Source organism: Zea mays, chromosome 3 (genome assembly GCF_902167145.1).
Source record: "Zea mays cultivar B73 chromosome 3, Zm-B73-REFERENCE-NAM-5.0, whole genome shotgun sequence".
NCBI classification, from domain to species: domain Eukaryota; kingdom Viridiplantae; phylum Streptophyta; class Magnoliopsida; order Poales; family Poaceae; genus Zea; species Zea mays.
The window spans coordinates 20,582,227-20,603,196 of NC_050098.1; the positions used below are offsets into that span (position 1 = coordinate 20,582,227).

Below are 20,970 nucleotides of genomic sequence, written 5' to 3' on the forward strand. Positions count from 1 at the left end.
CCGCAGCCTGGAGGAGTTCGACCCGCGCCTCGCCGTAATTTAGGCCCTATTTGTCGTTACGAAATAAATTGATGATGTACGCTAAAATTTGTACCCATTTACGCTATTTTGGTTCACGTTTTACGCTGAAATTTGACCAAGCCAAAATCCGTGCACGATCGAACGTGCGCAATTTTCACGCCGTAATTTTTGGGCCCCATTCGCTGTTACGAAATAGGTCTATAATTTACGTAAATTTCGTATTCATTTACGTTATTTCGGTTCTCGTTTCATGATTAAATCCACCCGAGCCAGAACCCTAGCACGATCGGCTGCACGCGATTTTCACGCCGTAATTTTGGGCCCCGTTTGTTGTTACAAAACAGATATAGGATTTACGCTAAATTTCGTATTCATTTACGCTGTTTTAGCTCACGTTTTACGCTGGAATCCGCCCGAGCCAGAACCCGCGCACGATCGGCTGCACGCGATTTTCACGCCATAATTTTGGGCTCTGTTTGCTGTTACAAAACAGTTATAGGATTTACGCTAAATTTCGTACTCATTTACGCTGTTTTAGCTCACGTTTTACGCTGGAATCGGCCCGAGCTAGGACCCGCGCACGATCTGCTGCACGCGATTTTCACACCGTAATTTTAGGCCCCGTTTGCTGTTACAAAACAGATATAGGATTTACGCTAAATTTCGTACTCATTTACGTTGTTTTAGCTCACGGTTTACGCTGCAATCCGCCTGAGCAAGAACCAGAACCACATACTGCATGATTTATGCTGTCAAGTACACATCATTATGCAGTCGTAAACGCTGTCCACAGTGTCATATTCGTTCCACGTGATTCGGACGTCAAAAGATTCCTTTATGCATGATTTACACATCTTTATATATATATATATCGTATATTGCCTTACGCTTATCGTTCTGGATTCTTGGCTGTCGACTGCATGGCTGACGCAAGCACGCGGGTGTTGGGTCGACCGCGTCCTGGCTGGGGCTTCCATTAGTAGAGGAAGCCCAGGGCTTCCATTACCTCTTCCCTATATATATATATATATATATATATATATATATATATATATATATATATATATATATATATATATATATATATATATATATATATATATATATGCATTCGTATATTGCCTTATGCTTATCATCCTGGATTCTTGGTTGTCGGCTGCATGGCTGACACAAGCACGTGGGTGCTGGATCGACCGCGTCCTGGCTGGGGCTTCCATTAGAAGGGGAAGCCCAGTGCTTTCATTACCTCTTCCTTATATATATATATATATATATATATAGTATTTAGAGCCCTGGGCTCTGTATAACTATTGGAAGCCCCGACCACCCACCGACCAGGTACGCAGACCGCACTAGACCCTGTTTAGCTTATTATACCTAACTGCTTACGACAAATTATAATACGAGTTATGCTGATGTGTGTAACAATTTATGCAAATCTATGGGCCATCGCGTAGATTTCGTCCCGCATATTACGTGCATAGGGCCCACGATCCCACCCACGCGCTCGCAGTTATCCAGTCCCACGTCGCCACTATAAAAACACCCTCACGCCGCCAGGGATTAGGTTTTAGCGGCGGCGGCGGTTCCCTCGGGCGTGCGAGCGCCGGTGATCCTGGGGGCCAGCAGCGGTGCCGCCCCGAGGCAGGCGACCGACAGCGGCGCTCCACCAGGAACGAGCGACAGCGACGCTCCCGAGGCAGGCGCGCAAGCGGCAACGGCGTTCTCGAAGCGGACGGACGGTGGCAGTGCACCCTAGGCCCGATGGCAACGGCGTTTGTCCCGACCGTCTCTGCGATGGCCACCGCCGCTGCCGCTCCAACGTCTGTGGCGCCGTCCCCTGCGCCAAAGGCCAACAACAGCAGGAAGGCGGTGTTGCCTGGGATGACTGGGTACGAGCTGCTCAAGCGCGTCAAGGATTCGGCAGCGCTCAGGGACATCCCCGTCGTCATCATGTCGTTGGAGAACATGCCCACCCGCATCATCCCGCTGCCTGGAGGAGTTCGACCCGCGCCTCGCCGTAATTAGAACATGCCCACCCGCATCATCCCGCTGCCTGGAGGAGTTCGACCCGTGCCTCGCCGTAATTTAGGCCCTATTCATTGTTACGAAATAAATTGATGTTGTACGCTAAAATTTGTACCCATTAACGCTGTTTTGGTTCACGTTTTACGCTAAAATTTGATCGAGCCAGAATCCGTGCACGATTGAACGTGCGCAATTTTCACGCCGTAATATTCGGGGCCCATTCGCTGTTACGAAATAGGTCTATAATTTACGTAAATTTTGTATTCATTTACGCTATTTCGGTTCACGTTTTATGATTAAATCCACCCGAGCCAGAACCCTAGCACGATCGACTGCACGCGATTTTCACGCCGTAATTTTGGGCCCCGTTTGCTGTTACAAAACAGAGTATAGGATTTACGCTAAATTTCGTATTCATTTACGCTGTTTTAGCTCACGTTTTACGCTGGAATCCGCTCGAGCCAGAACCCGCGCACGATCGGCTGCACGCGATTTTCACACCGTAATTTTGGGCTCCGTTTGCTGTTACAAAACAGATATACAATTTACGCTAAATTTCATACTCATTTACGCTATTTTAGCTCACGGTTTACGCTGGAATCGGCCCGAGCCAGGACCCACGCACGATCGGCTGCACGCGATTTTCACGCCGTAATTTTAGGCCCCATTTGCTGTTACAAAACAGATATAGGATTTACGCTAAATTTCGTACTCATTTATGTTGTTTTAGCTCACGGTTTACGTTGGAATCCGCCCGAGGCAGAACCAGAACCACATACTGCATGATTTATGTTGTCAAGTACATGTCATTATGCAGTCGTAAACGCTGTCCACAGTGTCATATTCGTTGCACGTGATTCGGGCGTAAAAAGATTCCTTTATGTATGGTTTACACATCTTTATCCATATATATATATATATATATATATATATATATATATATATATATATATATATATATATATATATATGGGTAGGTATAACGGGAGCCCTGGGCTTCCAATAGTTAAAGGAAGCCCAGGCCGACCACCCCTACAGACTGGTTCAACCAGCGCGCCCAAACAGGCTGTCGGGTGCGCCACCTGCCCCACGTCTGTTAGCGCAAAAAAAGGAATGCATGCATGAGTCAAACACGATCCAATGCATGCGCATAAATTTAGGAAAGATATGTGCGGCAGTTTCTGTTTTTAAAATCTTTTATTTCCTCCATAAATTTAGGATCGCTGCAACAGCCATGCAGCTAGACGCGTAAGGACCATTTTATGATATATACTGAGACTAAATATGCTACACTGTGTTAATAATTATGCAATTCGATATACTGTGTAAAAATCTGTTACCAGCTGCATGACACGAATTTATGATAAAAATAATGTGCAATGAAAGGAAATGAATTACACGCATAGAAACAAAAAATCGTATTTAATGTTTTATTTCCTTCATAAATATAAGATCCCTCCAACAGCCATGCAGCTAAAACACATTAAATCTAGTTTATGATATATACTGATACAAATTATACTACATGGTGTAGGTATTTATGCAATTCGTTACACTGCGTAAAATATCTGGCATGTTGTTCACTGGTGGACGCACCTCCGGGTTGGAGCGTAATAACATTAAGTTTTGAGCATAAAATCCCTCAATTATAAGCGTATATACCGAGCCAATGTGAGAGGTTGATAGCTCTAGTAGGTTGTTATTATGATCCTATTTTTATGGCAGATCCGAAAAACATGGCAGTCGCATGCATGCGGTTATACAGATCCTAAAATTATGGCAAAATGCATGCATGAGTCAATCACGTTCCCTTGCATGCGCGTAAATTTAGGAAAGATATGTGTGGCGGTTTCTATTTTAAATGCTTTATTTCCTCCATAAATTTAGGATCGCTGAAACAGACATGCAACTAAAACTCGTAATGACCATTTTATGCTATATACTGATACTAAATATGCTACACTGTGTAGATAATTATGCAATTCGGTATACTGCGTAAAAATCTGCTACAGGTTGCATGCACACGAATTTATGATGGAAAGAATATGCAATGAAAGGAAATGAATTGCATGCATAGAAACAAAAAATCACATTTAATGTTTTATTTCCTTCTTAAATATAGGATCCCTCCAACAGCCATGCAACTAAACGCATTAGAAATAGTTTATGATGTATACTGAAACAAATTATACTACACGGTGTAGGTATTTATGCAATTCCTTACACTGCGTAAAAAATCTGGCATGTTGTTCACTGGTGGACGCATCTCCGGGTGGAGCGTAAAAACCTTAAGTTTTGAGCATAAAATCCCTCAATTATAAGCGTAAATACCGAGTCAATTAGAGGTTGATAGCTTTAGTAGGTTGTTATTACGATCCTATTTTTATGACAGATACGAAAAACATGGCAGCCACATGCATGCGGTTTCTATTTTTATACAGATCCAAAAATTATGGCAAAATCGTGGGAGTTTTCATTGCATGCGCGCAAATTAAGAACAGCATAAATCAAGGAATTGCCTTTCAAATGTGCATGCAGTAAACTGATATACGAACTCTGTGTTAAAGCATAAAAACATACAGTTTTTAGCGTAAATAATACATGTGGTAGGCATAAAACACAATAAACGAAATGAAAAATGCGCCGGATCATCGCTGCGCGCATCTCGCCCCTTCCGTGACGTCGCTCGCTCGAACATCGCGCCTCATGCGTCGCCGTCGCTACTCGCACGTCGACGGGCGTCGCTTGCTCGCCGGCCTTGGAAGTGCCGCCTCCTCGGGACTTCGGGGACGCCGCCGCTTGCCTGCACAAGGGTCTCGCTGCGGATCGAGGAACCTCCGCCACCGCGCGTCGAGGTAATGGAGTTGCGGCCACCGGCCTGGGAATCGCCGCCACCGCACAAGGGCGCTGCCGCCGCTCGCCCTCTGGATCGGGGGCCGCCACCGCCGGTCTGGAAACCGCCGCCACCGCATAAGGGCGTTGCCGCCGCCGCTCGCTTTCTGGATCGGGGGCCGCCACCGTCGGCCTGGGAACCGCCGCCACCGCCGACCTGGCAACCGTCGATAATGAATCGAGATGGGGCGTAAAAACTGATCCCTAGCACTACGGATTTTCTTTTATAGACGTCTGGACCTGGTCCGGCTCGACCGGATTGCACTGTCTGGCCTGGGCTTTGTCTGGCCTGGGCTTCTAATAACTAAAGGAAGCCCAGGGCTCCTAATATACAATCTATATATATATAGAGAGAGAGGAAGCTATCGCACTCACAAAATACAGTAGCAGTAGAAAGCTTCGAAAGATAAATCAGAATTGAAGAAAGGGAAAGAAAAAGCAATCGTGTGAATCGTCCAGCGCCTGGGAGATTTCTCTCGAAATGGGAGCGGGCCCTTCCTAGCTAGATCTAGAAGCAATAATTGTGGACAGCAGTGGAGATAGCTCGAGATGTCTCAGGAATTGGTTGTACTAGCTCATATGGATGGTCTGGTCCTATAAATACCCTGCCACGCGCAGGGCTGCAAGCCACCAAGGAAATTCACAAAGCGATACTAGCTAGTCCCTACCAAAGCATACTTCCTGAAACACTCTTGCAATCCACTGAGTTCTGTTTGTTGAGACGCATAGAGCTAGAGTCGACAATGTCGCTCGTGAGGCGCAGCAACGTGTTCGACCCCTTCTCGATGGATCTCTGGGACCCCTTCGACACCATGTTCCGCTCCATCGTCCCGTCGGCGACCTCCACCAACTCCGAGACTGCCGCCTTCGCCAGCGCCCGCATCGACTGGAAGGAGACGCCCGAGGCGCACGTGTTCAAGGCCGACCTCCCCGGCGTCAAGAAGGAAGAGGTCAAGGTCGAGGTCGAGGACGGCAACATGCTGGTCATCAGCGGCCAGCGCAGCAGGGAGAAGGAGGACAAGGACGACAAGTGGCACCGCGTCGAGCGCAGCAGCGGCCAGTTCGTCAGGCGCTTCCGCCTGCCGGAGAACACCAAGGTGGATCAGGTCAAGGCTGGCCTCGAGAACGGCGTGCTCACGGTCACCGTGCCCAAGGCGGAGGAGAAGAAGCCTGAGGTGAAGGCTATTGAGATCTCTGGTTGAGCATCCAATCCAATATGGACGATTGGACGTGGAAGGTTTCCTGTGTCTTCTACGATATAATAATTGGTCGCTGTCCTGTGTGGATGTTTCCTGTGTCTTCTACGATATATTAATGTACTTCTGTCTGTTTCGTTTCGTATGTACAATCTTCCGGGTATCGTTCATGTATCCCTTTGAATAATAACAAATAAAATCGGGTTTGTCACGGTAATCTGAATAACCTTTTATTAGCCAAAGTTTAACCAAAATTACGTATTGCACGTAAAAATTAAGCTAGTTTTTGGAGAGCCGGAGACAGACGAAAATTAATTAATTAGCTATTTTTTTGTTGAGAGTGGCTGACTAATTTGTATGAGCAGCTCGTTTGGGCCCAAACAAGTCCATGACGTCGGTGCGGAACTGGCCCGAATGCCCGCCCCACACTAGGCGGGCCTGTTGCCGCTGACTGCTGCTCAGACTTCATATTCATCGAGTTTACTCATTGATATTGCCTTGAGTTTTATCTCCATTAAATATCGTGTCACATAAAGTATGATGGTATGACATCGATTTAACAAAAAGAGATAAAGAGAATTTTATAGAATGTTAGAGACTAATTTTTAGTTACTATTTTATTCTATTTTAATATTTTAGATTGCTAAATCTACACTACTATATCTCTACTACTTATTAAGACTGCAATAGTATTCGGCCATTCCTTGTTCTGCCCATTCCGTGTTCTGCCTTTCCGATTCTCTCTTCCCCGCGCACAGTCCATTCCTATGTTGTGTGCCTTTCCGATTCCCTCCTTCCTGCGTGCCTTTCCGATTCCCTCCTTCTCGCGCACAGTCCATTCCTATGTTGTGTGCCTTTCCGATTCCCTCCTCCCCGCGCACAGTCCATTCCTATGTTGTGCATTCCCCTCCCTGTAAAGCCCATTCTCATTCCCCCGTACAGCCGACGCCTAGCTAAAATTAAAAAAACATACATGGCTCCAAGGGGATTTGAACCCACGACCTCTTAAACAAATAATAGCAATAGCTACCACTACACCACATATGTGTTTATGTCTATATCTATAACAGAAAATACATCTACTATATCTCTCCCAAGTCCACCTGCTACCTGTTGGGACTATGCTTCGTCACGCCGAAGGTCTGGAAGGAAGAAGCAGTTTCGGCTGAAGCTGCCCGCGTGCGATGACCGAAGCTTGCTCTTCATAAAGCTTCGGAATTATGAACCGACTTAAAGATAGAATGACCTTTTAGTCTATAAAGGTCTGAGTCAATGTTGTAAACTTTCATGAGGGGCATAATTGTAATTCTTCACAGGCTGTGTCCTGTGCCTATAAATAGTGAACAGTATTCCTTTACTGTTCACGAATTCTGGCAATCGTATCATTCAGGAATCAACCTTTGTCAAGGCAGAGGTATAACTGTATTTAATGATTCAATATATTGATTAAATATAATTTGATTCGTTTATGATTCATTTACCTTTGATACCTTTAATTTTATATTATCTTATACAATCTATTGAAATTCGATTACGAAGATTCAACCTTCGTAATCGTATTCTCGTCAACCTTCGTCCAAGGTTCATTATCCTCAAGGGAATAATGTTTCATGGACGAAGGACGTTAACATTTAACCTTCTATGTTGCCTTGTTCTTAAGGCAGAGTATTTGAGAACAAGTCCCCAACATTGGCGCCCACCTCCGGTGAACTCACTTCCACTTTTTTGAGCTGATGGCTTCGTTCAACGATCAAGCTGGAGCTGCTTCGGTTCCGAAGATGCTACTCCCGATAACAGGCGGTTCATGTTCAGAGCCAGCCAAAAGCAGAAGAAGGAAGCACAGAGAAGGGTACAGCATGTTGGGGTGCAAGGACCCTTCATCAAGTCAAGGTGGTCTCACATCCCTATTACCTTCTCCCAAGAGGACCTTCAACTCAAGGATTACCCACACAATGATGCCATGGTTATCTCTTGTGTTATCAAAGGATTTCTGGTCCACAATGTCTTGGTTGACACAGGCAGCGCAGCTGATATCATATTTGCTAAGGCCTTCAGACAAATGCAAGAGCCAGAAGATAAGATTCATGATGCTACACATCCTCTCTGTGGCTTCGGAGGAAGGCAAATTGTAGCACTGGGCAAGATCACCATGTCAGTGACCTTTGGCTTCATCAACAACACTAGAACTGAACAAGTTGTTTTTGACATTGTTGACATGGAATACCCTTACAATGCAATTATTGGTCGTGGCACCCTCAATGCCTTCGAAGCAATTCTTCATCCTGCTTATCTTTGCATGAAGATACCTTCGGATCAAGGACCCATCGCTATTCATGGAAGTCAGGAAGCTGCCAGAAGGGCCGAAGGGAACTGGACTGACTCAAAAGCAATCCATAACATAGATGGAGCTGAAGTTTGTGAATAGTACAAATTCAGAAGGGAAAAAGCAGCTTCAGCAGATCAGCCGAAGCCCATGCTCTTATGTGAGGACATAGCAGAGCAGAAGGTGCTGTTGGGCTCTCAATTATCTGAAGAACAGGAGAAAACCTTGATAAGGTTTTTGTTCAACAACAAAGATGTTTTTGCATGGTCAGCTAATGATCTCTGCGGAGTTAATAGGGATGTTATTGAACACTCGCTCAATGTTGACCCATCCTTCAGACCCAGAAAGCAAAGGCTTCGGAAAATGTCTGATGATAAGGCCGAAGGTGCTCGTAATGAAGTCAAAAGACTCCTTAGTGCAGGAGTTATCAGAGAAGTAAAGTACCCAGAATGGCTAGCTAACACTGTTATGGTAAAAAAGGCCAATGGCAAATGGCGAATGTGTATCGATTTTACAGATCTCAACAAGGCTTGTCCGAAGGACGAATTCCCATTGCCAAGGATAGACTCTTTAGTTGATGCAGCAGCTTCTTCAGAGCTCATGAGTCTGCTAGACTGTTACTCAGGCTACCACCAAATCTGGATGAAGAAGGAAGATGAGCCGAAGACTAGCTTCATAACCCCAAGTGGCACATATTGCTATCTTCGGATGCCTGAGGGGCTCAAAAACGCTGGAGGAAGTTTCAGCAGAATGACTGCGAAGGTTCTCCAGTCTCAGATAGGCAGAAATGTGCTAACTTATGTTGATGACATCATTGTAAAAAGCACAAAACAGGAAAATCATATTGCTGATTTGCAGGAGACCTTCACCAGTTTCAGACAAGCTGGCTTAAAGTTGAATCCAGAAAAATGTGTCTTCGGAGTAAAGAAGGGGAAATTTCTTGGATGCTTGGTTTCAACAAAGGGAATTGAAGCTAATCCAAGTAAAATTGAAGCTATACTTCGAATGGAACCACCAACTACAAAAAAGGGGGCCCAAAGATTAACAGGGAGGTTGGCATCTTTTAATAGATTTATATCAAGATCAGCAGAAAGAAATTTACCATTCTTCGAAGTGCTGAAATCAGCCGAAGTCTTTCAATGGGGACCAAGCCAGCAAAAAGCCTTCGAGGAACTGAAGCAATATCTGATAGATTTAACAACATTAACTCCACCAACGCCAGGGGCTCCTTTGTTATTATATGTGGCAGCTTCACACTCAGCGGTAAGTGCAGCACTTGTCCAGGAGAAGCTTGATGGCCAAGTCAAGAAGCAGGTCCCAGTGTATTTTGTATCTGAAGTTCTTAGCATATCAAAGAAAAACTATACAGAATTAGAGAAAGTGTTATATGCTGTTTTGATGGCATCCAGGAAGCTTCGGCATTATTTTCAAGCATACAACATAGTTGTTCCTTCTTCACAGCCGTTGAAAGATATTATGAGAAATAGAGAAGCTACTGGGCGGATTGGAAAATGGGCTGCAGAGCTCAATGAATTTTGCATTGATTATGTGCATAGATCTTCGATCCAGTCCCAGGCGTTAGCAGACTTCATTGCTGACTGGACGCCAGGGGCTCAGGATGAAGAAACAAATAAAGATGCCGAAGTATGGACAGTGTTTTGCGATGGGTCTTGGGGAACCTTCGGGGCAGGAGCAGCTGCTGTGTTGGTCTCGCCATCCAAAGTTAAAACTTGTTATGCGGCAAGACTCGATTTCAGTTGTACAAACAATATTACTGAGTACGAAGCCCTGCTTCTGGGTCTTCGGAAGCTAAAAGCAATGGGAATCAGAAGGGCCATTCTTAAAACTGATTCCCAGGTTGTTTCGGGTCACATCGACAAGAGTTGCAAGGCTAAAGATCCAAAGCTTGAAAAATATCTAGACATGGTTCGAAGAGTTGAAGCTTCCTTCGAAGGTTTTTCTGTCAAAAATATCCCTCGAGGACAAAATGAGCATGCTGATTTGTTAGCTAAGTCAGCAGCACAGGGGCTGCCTTTACCTTCGGATGTGTTCTTCGAAACAATAAAGGCACCTTCAGTGGAACTCCTTGAAAGAGCAGTCCTCAATATATCTCCTGTTTATAGCGAAGATTGGAGAACTGAAATCATCTCTTACCTTCAGGGTAAATTCCTTTCAGATGACGAAACTTATAATAGGAGGATAGAGGCAAGAGCTCGTCCATATGTCATGATAGAAGGGGAGTTGTACAAACATGGAGTTTGTGCTCCGTTGCTCAAGTGTTTGTCTAGAACCGAAGGCATAGAGTTGATGAAAGAAATACATGCAGGCCTGTGTGGATCTCACATTGGATCTAGGCCGTTACTTGGAAAAGTTTTCCGTCAAGGGTTTTATTGGCCGAAGGCAGCTTCGGATGCAGCGGAATTAGTTCAAAAGTGCGAAGGTTGTCAGAAATGTGCAAGAGATCAAAAACAACCTTCGTCCTTAACACAGCTCATACAACCCATCTGGCCATTGCAAAGGTGGGGCCTTGACTTGTTGGGTCCATTACCACCGGCCCAAGGGAACTTAAGATATGTTGTAGTAGCTGTGGAATATTTTTTCAAATGGATTGAGGCAAAGCCTTTAGCCACAATAACTTCGGCCACCATTCAAAAGTTTTTCTGGCAGAATATTGTTTGTCGTTTTGGGGTACCAAAGGCCATCACTGTGGATAATGGAACACAGTTCGACTCCGAAGCTTTTAGGGATTTCTGTGATCAAATTGGTACGAAGATCCATTTTGCATCAGTCAGGCATCCGGAGTCAAATGGGCTCGTTGAAAGAGCCAATGGCATTATAATGACAGGAATAATGAAGTTAATCTTCAATCAACCCAGGGGAAAGTGGCCAGATCAGTTAACCAAAGTGGTGTGGAGCCACAACACAACAACATCAAGGTCTACAGGCTTTACTCCATTCAAGTTATTATTCGGTGACGAAGCAATAACTCCGGAGGAAGCTAAAACCGGATCAATAAGAGTAGTAGCTTCGGCAGAATCAGGTTCTGAAGATGCTTATTCTGTGGAAAAAGATGCTTTAGAAGGGATTAGGCTTCAAGCTGTGGAGAATATCAATAAGTATCAAGCCGAAACAATCAAATGGCGAGATAGAAAGGTTCGGCTAAAGAATATTGAGCCAGGACATTTAGTGCTTCGGAGAGTGGCCAACTCAGACACAGTGGGCAAGTTGCAGTTGAAATGGGAGGGACCTTTCTTAGTAGCATCTTCGTCAAGACCCGGTTCATACAGATTGAAGGATATGGACGACAACAACATTCCTAGATCTTGGAATGCGGATGAGCTTCGGCGATATTATGTGTAACTTGATGTAACTTTTTTATGTTTTTTCTTTTTCATGGCACCCTTTTCCTTTCTAAAGGGGGAGAAAGGTTTTTAATGGGGCCATCATATGTAATTACCTTTTTTAGTTCTATAAGAGCAAAATCCCCCAAAGAATGTAAATGTAAAAGCTGAGAACGCACCATCGAGTGCCGAAAAGTAAAAGGCGAAGAAGCTCCAAAGTCGTTCCTAAGGGAATGCAGAGCTTACAGCGAAAAGTCAATGCTGATTCCGCCAAAAGTAAAAGGCGAAGAAGCTCCAGAGTCGTTCCTAAGGGAATGCAGAGCTTACAGCGAAAAGTCAACGCTGATTCCGCCAAAAGTAAAATGCGAAGAAGCTCCAAAGTCGTTCCTAAGGGAATGCAGAGCTTACAGCGAAAAGTCAACGCTGATTACGCCGAAAGTAAAAGGCGAAGAAGCTCCAAAGTCGTTCCTAAGGGAATGCAGAGCTGATGTGTGATTGTTTCTAAGAAAATAATGGCTGAGAGTATGGCTTCAGATATGTGTTTGGACATTCATTCGCACATCACATTACATCATAGCATTTGCATTCATAAACATTCATCTAGGCATATGTAGGATAATCATCATCATGGCATAAGTGATTGCTTCGGCATAAGAGAAGAGCTTCTTCGCGAACAAAAAAGAGAGCTTCGGAAGAAAGGGAAATGTTATTTTCTATGCTTCGCTGTGTACGAAAAGAAGGGAAGGTGTTTTTTCGCCTTTGGCTCAAAAAAGATAATTTCGTCCACAACAAAGCACTTCACATACATTAAAGGAAGGGTAAGAGCATGATACAAGGTATGAACAAGAACTCATTAAAGACAAGTTTAGTTACATTTACAAAAGTTATCTCAAAAGTTTCCTGAGTCTGTCTACAGTCTACTCCTACTTAATCTTCGAGGGATCTTCGGCGTCATTCTTTTCAATCATTGGCTTCGGCTTCGTCATTCTACATGAATTAAGTTGTTGTAAGTCAAAATTGAGCTTGAAGGAAGAGGTAAGCATAAGGTATGATTTCTTACTGGTTCAAGATGACTCCGAGCTTCGTCTCCAGCCTTTTCTCGCCCGCCTTTTGTCCATATCATTTTCACAAATCTATTGGAAATACTTCGGGCGAGATCAGGAATGTCATCTAGGATTGATGGTGATAAAGTGAAATTGGGCCTATTGACAATCTTTCCGTGATCGCAGCCAGCTTTTAGGAAGGCTGCAGCAGTGCCCCGAGAAGCTACCCAGGCACAGAAGTCACCGTGCCCAGCTATAACTTCGTCGAGCTCGTCAATTTCACCCTCAATATGTTCGAAGGTCTTCGATAAATCTTCAGCTGAGGGGGTGAATTTCTCACTACTGGCTCCAACTGAGTGAAAAATTTTTCTTAGTCGTTGAATGCATCTGTTGCTAAATTCCAAACATTTTTCTTGAAGGCCCGCCAATAGATTTTTCAAATCTGAATTTTGTTGAGCTTCGGCTTCAAGTTTTGTATTAAGTTCTTGCTTTTCTTGTTCAAACTGCTCAGATTGGCGGAGAAGCTTCGTGTTCAGTTCTGTTATTTTTGCTTCGGCTTCCGCCAATAAACCTTCGGTTGCCTGGAGCTCAAAGTTCTTTTTCTCGATAGCATCTGATTGCTCCTTTATTTTGCTTTCTAAATTTTCAACTATAACTTCGTGTTTCTTGTCTTCAAAATCTTGCTGCATTTTCAAGGCTTTGCTCAACAGCATACTCTGCACGAAAACAACCTTTGTTAGACATGTTTTTATTATTAAAAACAATAAAAGTTAAGGGAAAAATAGTTCACCTTGAAATTGGAATAAAATAAACTACCAACGATATGTTGTCGTCGGTAGCGGCTAATGTCCGTTTCTAGCTTCGGAAAACCGATACTCTTTGACAGAGTACCGATAACTTTGGCTCCAGTTTGGTTTCGGATACAATCTAATTTCTCATCATCAATACCTCCGAAGAGGAGTGCTCCTGGTTTGTACCCGCAAGATTTGGCATACTCTTTAAGCTCTTCTATTTCGGGTTTTGACAATTTTTCTCCAACTAAATTTTGAAACATGAAGGCTTCGTTTTCTGAAGCTTCATCAGCAATTTCCTTTCCTTTCCCCGACGCTGCGGCCGCAGCCCCTTCGGTGGCGGTGGTAGCTTCTTCTGTGGCCATGTCTAGCAGTATTTTGTCAATGTGTTCGATTGTGCTCTCCAGGTTCAAATCTTCAGCTGAGGCAGCTTCGGCAGCCGTGACCTCCGAAGGTGTGATTTCAATATCTGTCCTTTCCTCAGCTGCTGGTGTCTTCTGAGCTGAAGCTCTTGGCGGTGTCTTGTCAATTACCTCTGTCACACCGATGATTCTCTGTCTCTTTACTTTAGTCGTTTTCTTCATTTTTTCGAGCTCCTTTTCCTTCTGAAAAAACTTTGTCAGTTGAGGCCTCAATGGACTTAGCTTTGCAGGCAGGGATTCAGTCATTACCTTCAAAATTGCCTCCACATCAGTGGCAGAGGGTGATGCGGGGGTTTCTTCTTCGTCGGATATTTTTCGCTTCGGAGAAGATGTTTTCCTCTTCTTCGGAATTTTCTTCTTTGGTGGTTCTTTTTCATCTTCATTTAAGGCTTCAGTTATCCTTTTCCTTTTCTGGCCTCCGACACCTTTGTTCAGATTTTCATAGTCAGGGTATTCAAAACCCAAGGCGTCCAGAACTCGGTTCAGTCTTCGCTTCGGACGGGTGCCGAAGGCCGCAGTCATCAATTGATCTTCTTTTTTGGAGTAATTGCCAAGTATTTCATTACACATTACTTCAATTGTATCTAGCCACTCTTGGCAAGGTGTTTTAAAGTATTTCTTAAACTTGAAATAGTAAGGTAAACGCACAAGTTCACCTTCTTTCTTTTCCCCCTTTAGCTTCGGCATTTCCCATTCTTTTAAACTAGGGAAAACCTTGAAAGCCAAAAACTCCTGAACCAGGTCTCTTGTACTGATATGCTCTGCAATAATTCTGAATTCATTCATTGCTTTTTGAGTTGGACCTTCCGGTGTCATGTTGCAATGGGGGCGGGTTTCTCCGAAGATTAGTTCAAGTGGACTTTGCACAAGTTTCTCCTTGTCGTCATCAACCTTGACATAGAACCACTCCGACTTCCAGCCTGCTGCCCATTTGCTTCGGTAGCTGATTACAGGAAACTTTGTGGTTTTCCGGTAAGCAAAATTATAGCAACCAAAATTGTCATGCAATCCATCTTTTCTAGCCTTCGTCTGATAGTGCAGTTCGTGAACTCGACAAAAGCTGTCCGCAAACGGCTCCACCGCTTGGCTTCGGAGGGCCCAGATATAAACATTGAGCCTAACGATGGCATTAGGAGTCAGCTGATGAAAGTAGATACCAAACCTCTTCAGTACCTCTGCAATAATCCCATGTAGGGGGAATCTTAATCCAGCCTTTAGAAAGCTCTTGAAAATGACAATTTCATCCTTCTCCGGCTTTGGGGTAGTCTCTTCTCCCCCGAAACGCAATAGCTTCTTCTGATTCTCATTGAAAAAGCCCGACTTTACCATTTTGGAGAGATCAGCCTTCGAAACAGTAGACTTTCCGAAGTCCAAGTGGCTGGGCTTACTTGGCATAGCAATACGATAATCATCTTCAGGATCAGTTTCCTCAATGTTTTCCTCAATGTTCTCTTCTTCTGCTTCGGCAGCTGCTTGTTCTGCTTCAACAGTGGGGATCTCTTCCGAGGTTACTAGTCCAGATCGCTGCATTGCTTCGGAGATGGGAACAGTCTCCGAGCCTTCAACTTCGCCTCCCTCACGTTCAACCCTAGCAGTAGAACGCACTCTAGCCATTTAATTCTGAATTTGTGGGAATTAAAAACTTTTTCTTCCGAAGTTTCTTCTTCTGACGAAGCAGGCTTCAAGCGAGAGCTTCGTTCGATTCCGAGAGTCAAGCTTCGGCTATGGTTAAAAATTTTGGCAGCAAAACAGTGCAAATAGCAATGAATGCTGTGGTAACTTCACACCTACCCGTCTGTTTATATAGTACTGCAGGTAAGAAGGCGAAGCGCCAGGATTTTTACACCAGGCGGACAGCCGCTTGCACTCGCTGTGCGGTGGATCGCAGAGACCAAACAGTAACTCTGCAAGGTGGGACCGCTACGCGCTTGGAAATTGAATCGTTTCTCGACAACGAGCTCAAGGAAGGTGTTTTTTGGACCTTCGGCTTCCCGAAGCTTAAGAGACTTTTTCTCTTCACGGATCAAGCTCATTACGAAAAACGATCTAGCGCCGCGAAAGAGGCTACTGTTGGGACTATGCTTCGTCACGCCGAAGGTCTGGAAGGAAGAAGCAGTTTCGGCTGAAGCTGCCCGCGTGCGATGACCGAAGCTTGCTCTTCATAAAGCTTCGGAATTATGAACCGACTTAAAGATAGAATGACCTTTTAGTCTATAAAGGTCTGAGTCAATGTTGTAAACTTTCATGAGGGGCATAATTGTAATTCTTCACAGGCTGTGTCCTGTGCCTATAAATAGTGAACAGTATTCCTTTACTGTTCACGAATTCTGGCAATCGTATCATTCAGGAATCAACCTTTGTCAAGGCAGAGGTATAACTGTATTTAATGATTCAATATATTGATTAAATATAATTTGATTCGTTTATGATTCATTTACCTTTGATACCTTTAATTTTATATTATCTTATACAATCTATTGAAATTCGATTACGAAGATTCAACCTTCGTAATCGTATTCTCATCAACCTTCGTCCAAGGTTCATTATCCTCAAGGGAATAATGTTTCATGGACGAAGGACGTTAACATTTAACCTTCTATGTTGCCTTGTTCTTAAGGCAGAGTATTTGAGAACAAGTCCCCAACACTACCCTTGCACAATGCGTGTAGTAGATAAGTATCACCGAGATTCTTCAATTATATTTTTGGATGGAGGGAGTAGTATTTAAAGAAGAGCCTTGCATGCAATTTCTTTTGTTTGAATAATGTTTTCAACTTAAATTTCTTGTTTGCATGCGTGATATTTATTCTTCGTAATATTTTTTCATAGATCTGACTTGTGAGTCATTTTTATAAACCAACGCCAAACATGAATCCATGTTTCTTACTTGAAAACCCCGAACAAACACCATTAGCAGGAGGCACTCGTGTTGGGGTCGCTCATCGACGACAAGAAAAACTTGGCGACTGTCAGTTCGACCTCTAGAAACAGTCCTACGTGGCCGCATGTGCCGCTATGTACGACAAGCTCCGGCGCAGCCGCCGCTTGGACGCGGTGCAGAGCGGCTGCTCCGCGCTGTCCATCGTCAAGCAGGGGAACCTCATGGTCGTCGCCAACGTCGGCGACTCTCGGGTTGTTCTGGTCACCGCATTCGACGATGACGCCATCATGTCGTCCAGCTCATCGTCCACCTGAAGCCCAACCTGCCACGTAAGTCGCTACTGACTGGACATGAATTCTTGTGCGCTGAGACGATAGTCGTTGCTTACGTTGTATGAGTGTCCTCGAACACGATGTATGTAGAGGAGTAGCGCATCCGGTGGTGCAACGGCTAGGGGTACTACCTTGCTGATGAGCCCGGGGAGCACTCATTTTACAGCCCAACCAAGAGTCATCAGTACTCGGTATGTCACGCGCGTTCGACGACTACTATATCGAGGACTGTGGCGTCATCTTGGCGCCAGAGGTGACGCAGAGGAGGACCAACAACAATGACCAGTTCGTCATCCTCGCCACTGTTGGGGTAGCTTTTGTGCTGGCTTGCCTTTAATTCTCTTCGCAAACACACACTTGCCTTTTTGTTTAAGCAAAAGTGTACGCTGGTACGTGTCTGATGACTAACGATGTACAAGGGAATTTCTTTCGGTATGTGTGAAACGTGCTCTCCAATGATGAGACCATGCAAATCGTGACATATATCGAAGTCTGCATGATACTGATGGTTGCAATGTAGTGGTGAAACAGATAGATTATAAATAACAAAATTTATGTATGACCAGAATCACAAATTGATTATGAAACATTTTCTTATAACGATATAACACACATTTTATATATAAGTTATCGTAGTATACTGGTATTATATATTCCCGTTGCAACGCACAGGCATTCAGCTAGTTAAGACTGAAGGGTAGTCTGCCTACTCTGTTCTGCCTTCCAAAAATCAACGCCGTCCATCTATTTCCATCAAATCTACACCACCCGTCCCAACATCCCTCGTCTCGCTCGCCAACGCATCCGAATTCCCTCAACCGACGCCCGGACGACCCGCTCGCCTTCACCTCCATTTACGTGCAACAACTACAACGCCACCGCCTCCTACCCGGCTCCCTCTAGATCCGCTACCCCCTGCTCGGCGAGTCGCCTCCACACGCCCATGCCGCCGCCCTCTCCCCTTCGTTGTCGCCCCGCTCGCTGCCCTCGTCTAGGCGTGCGGCCACCGCATCGAGACTATCTCCGAGATGCCCCTAGCCATCTCCGATGCGGCAGAGAGATCAAAGGTGATGCTTTCCTTCATTCGCGCCGCAATTTTGTTCCCATTCCATGTGTGAAGGATGTGGCATTCGACACTGCCAAGGACCTGGTGAAGGTGACCGGGACCATGGACGTCGTCGTTCTACCGGCTTACCTCAGGAGAAGCTCAACTGGGACGTCGAAGTTGTCACACCTAGCAAGAAGGACGACGGCGGTGACAAGGACAAGGGCGCAGGAGACAGGAGAGGGAAGAAGGACGACATGGCCGAGGGGAAGCAGGATAAAGCCACACTATGGGTACACGTTGTATCCGTCAGCTCCCGGTGGCTACTACGGCACCGCCCCGCTGCCCAACTATGCCACTTTCTACCCCAATGCCGGTGTCGATTACCCACCCTTGATAGCCTACAGGTATGGCCCCATCCACCTCCACGCCCCCTAGATGTTCAGTGATGAGAACCCCAATGCCTGCTCCGTCATGTGAGCTTGCACGTTGGCTCTGCTGGTTTGCCGACTGTAACGCCCTGAATTTGGGGGTAGAATTTTTTCTTCTTTTCTCTCACCAAATTCAGGCGTTACCCCTTTTCTTTTTTCTCGTTCCCTCGCTAAACCTTGATCTTTTCCAAAGTTATAGCGGGGTTTGGCTTGGAATTCCCGTGTAAAGAAAAAACCCTAAATTACTTTATGTTGTTTGATGCACCATGCCGAACTATGCATTCTTTGATTGCTTAGAAATGTAAGTGCATTCATCAAGGAAGATCGGATTTCGAAAAGGAGGAAAAACCTTTTCTTTCTTTTTCTTTTTCTTTCTCTATCTCCTCCTTTTTTCTCTCTCCCGCGCCGTGGGCCGCCCTGGCCGACCCAGCCGCCCCCCCCCCCCCCCCCCCCCCGCGCCCCTTTGGGCCCAGCTGGCCCAGCCGCCCCTCCCTCTTCCCCCCAAATCCCTCTCTCTCCCTCCCTTTCTCCCATTTTCTCTCTAGCCGCCGCCCCCTGCAGCTCGGCCGCACCGCCGCTCGGCCGCCCCGTCCCCGTCCCCGGTGAGCCCTCCCCTCTCCCTTCCCTCTCCCCTCCCCTCCCTCTCCCCGGTCAGGCCGCGCCCTACCCAGCCGCCCCTGCCCCAGGCCGGTTCAACCGCCCCCCCCTTTTTATTTATTTTATTTTATTTTATTTTATTTTATTTCATCATCGTTATTTATTTTGTTTTGGGCAAGCTAATCATCATTCATGTTAATGAAATAGGAAACTTAATTTAGAATTCCGTTACGCTAGTTAATTCATATAATCAATTGTTTATCCAGTTCAATGTTGATCAACTGAAAATGACTAGGTTTCCATTAGTGCATATAACTAAATTCTTTTGTTAGAACCAATTGTAACTAATCATTAGTGCATAAGCTTTAACCCCCCCGCGAGACCTTTTCCCGTTTCTTTCTAACCATAATGAATGCGATATCGAATGTCATACTTGATGCATATTCACTTTATTTGTTCCCTTGTATGATGTACTGTTTGTTTCCCAATTTGAATGGATGAATGTATGTATGCTTGCAATCGCATAGAGAACGATCCGGTCGAAGAGCCCGAGGAACTCGCAGGAGAAGCCCCTGAGCAGCAGTCGGTTGGTGGAGGCAAGTGTCCTTTGACCTATCTCTGTCCTATTCATTATTTAATTCACCTCCCGCTTTACACATTTATACCTAAGGATTAACTAGCTTTTGTGATCCATGTCCTTGTTTACCTATCTGGGTTGGATTATTATTATTATTGTTTAGCTTTATGCTATTGCTCAAACTCTAACCAATGAACATGATGAGATTATCTACGATACGCTGTTTTCCCTTCTCTTCTGATGATGTTATACTTGTGGCCTTAAAGGGGGCTCGAACGGTTTCTCGAGTGCCTCTCCGTAAGGACCTATTCTATGGATGACCGCCCGGGAAAACAGTGCAACCATGAGGGTGGAATGGGATGCCCTTAGCTGAATAATTAGAGGATCCGGGGTGTAGTTCACTTAGCCGTCGTGTCATCAATGGGGCTCGGTGTATGCGGCTCGCTCTGCCAAGTTTGGGTTCGCCCCTTGGGGAGGAGTGCGGTGCATTTAGGAAACCTAATGGGTGGCTACAGCCCCGGGAAATCTTTGTAAAGGCTACGTAGTGATGCCCTGCTGGGTCACCTTGGTAGTGATCAATGGAGAGTCATGATCTCCGGGCAGAATGGGAATCACGGCTTGTGGGTAAAGTGCACAACCTCTGCAGAGTGTTTGAAAACTGATATATCAGCCGTGCTCGCGGTTATGAGCGGCCAAGGGAGCTCCAGTGATTAGTGGTACTTGATCAGAGACATTTTGGTTTACAGGTGGCAATGAGACTGATGGTTTTGGTTATGTCTATGGTGCTGGTAAGTGGTATTCTTTTCGTTTGGAAAGGGTACATCGGGCTAATAACTTGGGTTAATGTTAAAACCTGGCTTTCTACTAGTAAATAATAATATGGCCAACTAAAAGCAACTGCTTGACTTACCCCCACATAAAGCTAGTCCACTACAGCCAAACGGGATACTTGCTGAGTATGTTGATGTGTACTCACCCTTGCTCTACACACCAAACCCCCCCATCCCCAGGTTGTCAGCATTGCAACCACTGCTCAGGCGAAGATGAAGC

General features: G+C 45.1%; 1 protein-coding gene across 1 annotated transcript; it reads left to right on the top strand.

Moving 5' to 3' along the window:
- The first annotated feature begins 5,601 nt into the window (after positions 1-5,601).
- LOC100286044 (16.9 kDa class I heat shock protein 1) lies at positions 5,602-6,351 on the top strand. The gene has a single exon (NM_001320837.1). The coding sequence runs from the start codon at positions 5,685-5,687 to the stop codon at positions 6,141-6,143; it is 459 nt and encodes a 152-aa protein (NP_001307766.1). The 5' UTR covers positions 5,602-5,684; the 3' UTR covers positions 6,144-6,351.
- The last annotated feature ends 14,619 nt before the right edge of the window (positions 6,352-20,970 follow it).

What these genes read in the sequence shown, in the direction of transcription:
- LOC100286044 (NM_001320837.1), top strand. Translation starts at nt 5,685, where the DNA reads ATGTCGCTCGTGAGGCGCAGCAACGTGTTCGACCCCTTCTCGATGGAT.